This window comes from Guillardia theta, assembly GCF_000315625.1.
Source record: "Guillardia theta CCMP2712 unplaced genomic scaffold GUITHscaffold_278, whole genome shotgun sequence".
Lineage (NCBI taxonomy): Eukaryota > Cryptophyceae > Pyrenomonadales > Geminigeraceae > Guillardia > Guillardia theta.
In genome coordinates, this window is record NW_005434398.1 from 1 (window position 1) to 2,249 (window position 2,249).

General features: G+C 51.3%; 2 protein-coding genes across 2 annotated transcripts; one reads left to right on the forward strand and one right to left on the reverse strand.

The window, feature by feature from the left end:
- Window positions 1-19: 19 nt before the first annotated feature.
- On the forward strand, window positions 20-673 carry GUITHDRAFT_82830 (hypothetical protein; the record flags this gene model as incomplete). Its single annotated transcript, XM_005818660.1, has 1 exon — window positions 20-673. The coding sequence occupies one exon, from the start codon at window positions 20-22 to the stop codon at window positions 671-673; it is 654 nt and encodes a 217-aa protein (XP_005818717.1).
- A 15-nt stretch (window positions 674-688) lies between these two features.
- Window positions 689-1,612, reverse strand: GUITHDRAFT_122055 (hypothetical protein; the record flags this gene model as incomplete). Its single annotated transcript, XM_005818661.1, has 1 exon — window positions 689-1,612. One exon carries the CDS (start codon window positions 1,610-1,612, stop codon window positions 689-691), a length of 924 nt encoding a protein of 307 aa, XP_005818718.1.
- Between the last annotated feature and the right edge of the window lie 637 nt (window positions 1,613-2,249).

Consider the following 2,249-nt stretch of genomic DNA (forward strand, 5'->3'; position numbering starts at 1 on the left):
TAGCCAATTTGCTGCTCACATGCGAAGTTGGGGTTGTCCACATGACAACCTTGTCGCTATTTTTGACGGTCATTTACAGCCCACGTGCCGACCCGGGGGTGATGCTAACTGGAAGTTGACCCTACATGACAGGCAGACGTTTGCCGGAAAGGAGAGGCTGCACGGGTTGAAGTATCAGGCTTGTGTATTCCCGAATGGGATATGCTGCGTGTGGGGGCCTTGGAGGGGTTGTGAACACGATGCAACAATGTTTCGGCGGTCTGACGTTCTTGAAACCTTGCGCGAGGTGTCAGAGGAGCAGGGGGTGGACTTCTGCTGTTTTGGGGATTCGGCGTATCCCCTTAGCCGCTTCATGCAGCACATCTTGAAGGCTCCAGCGGAAGGGGAGCTCACGCGCCTGGAGAGGAGGTATAACGCCCTTATGGGCCGCTTTCGCATTGTCATTGAGAATTGCTTTGGAGAGGCAACTCAATACTTCGGCATGCTGCAACACCGACACAATCTGCGTTTGGGGAGCCAGCAGGTTGGGAAGCTCTTTCCTCTTGCGATGTTCATTTTCAACATCCACACTCTGTTTTATGGGAACCAGACAACAGCATACTTCGAAGGGGAGCACATGGTACTGGATGTGTCTGTGGAGGATTACCTGTCGTTGGCAGATGAGTTTCAATAAAGAAAACCTCTACCGTTAGTCGTTCCCTTTCAGCATCTTCACCAGATAATCTGGGATGTTCACACCCCTGTCATGCAAAGCCAGAAACGCGTTCATCGCATCGGCCGCCCGCTGCGAGCGAGTAGCTTCCGCCTTAATTCGTTCTGCCTGGGCCTTGATGATATCTGCCTCGGCCTTGAGGACCTGTGCCTTCCCAAACTGCTCCATAACGGCTCTGTCGTTTGCCTGAGAGGACTCCAGTAGATCGCACAGGCGGTCTTGCTGACTGAGAACGCCCGCAACATGGTCGGAGGACGGGCTGCCGCTTTTGCGGTTGGGCCCTTTCCCGTTGGGATACAGAGCTGGATCCTGCTTGGCGCGCTTCTGTAGACCGCATGAGGTGCCACGCCCATAGCTGCCTCCCTGTTCATTCTTCTTGCGCGTTTTCTGAACAGAATTATCCTCCTCGGAACTCGGATCTGCAGGCTCGGGGGAGGGAGTTAAGCACTGCTCAGTCTGTGCTGCGATGTTATAACCACAACGTTTAGCGGTGGTCTCCATAGCACCCTGTAGCCTCTCCCTGGCGTCATTCTCCTCATCCTGAGCATCCCTCTTCTCCCTCTCCTTCCGGTCTTTCATAGCCTTCATCCGGCCGGCCAGATCGAGCATGAGCTGGTGCATCTCTGAAAGTTCCCCGCCACCATTCTGCCACAGCTTCACCCATTTTTCCTCACCTCCGTTAGCGATTTCCTCAGCTTGTTTCTCAATCTTGCGCCATTTGTCCTTCAAGGTGTTCAACTTCAGCTGCCCTGCAAACACAGGATGCCCGTTGAGCGCCTCCTGAGCCTCCTTCAGCGTCTTCTCCTTCTTCCCCCATTCAAATATGGCACCATCGTTGTATTGCATGACACATTTGATGATCTCTACCATGCGCTGTTCCCCATCCCCCTTGAATTGCATGGCCGCATGGGACAGTTCAGATGGCTCTCCCACGCCTACTGCATTAGGTTCTTCATCGCCTGCTCCAACACGTAGTGGAGCGCCGTGGGGATCTTCAGCCTGCATAGGTTGCTGCATGGTTGATGCGCGCGCGATTGGTGAATACAAGGACTGGATCTCGCAGGGCGCTTCAAGATTCTTTCACTAAGTCAAAAAAAAAGGAGAGAATTCTATATATATTAATATTAAAGAGAGTAACTGGTACAAATAAGTGTACCGCATATATATGTAATTTACTCAATTATCAGTACTGATCGCCGGTACAAATTAGTACCAGAGTTTTGAACCTTAGGCATTTCAAACGATCACGCCAACAATGCGTGCAAGGTACTGAAACTATGCATGTTTCGCGATAAATGTGTCCATCAACTGCAATTTTTTCAAAGCCATTCATGTTCACCTTCAAGTTCATCATCTACACACACATTCCAGGCTTCCAGGCTTTGGCTTTGCATGAACCTAAACTATCCTCTGGACTTCCCTCTTTCTTCACTCCTGTCTTTCTTCTGTCTAGTGCATATGATCATGATGTTCCAATCCCTCCTCCTACCATTTGCTTCTGTTAATCTACACCCATCACCCCCCCCCCGCCCCTTCC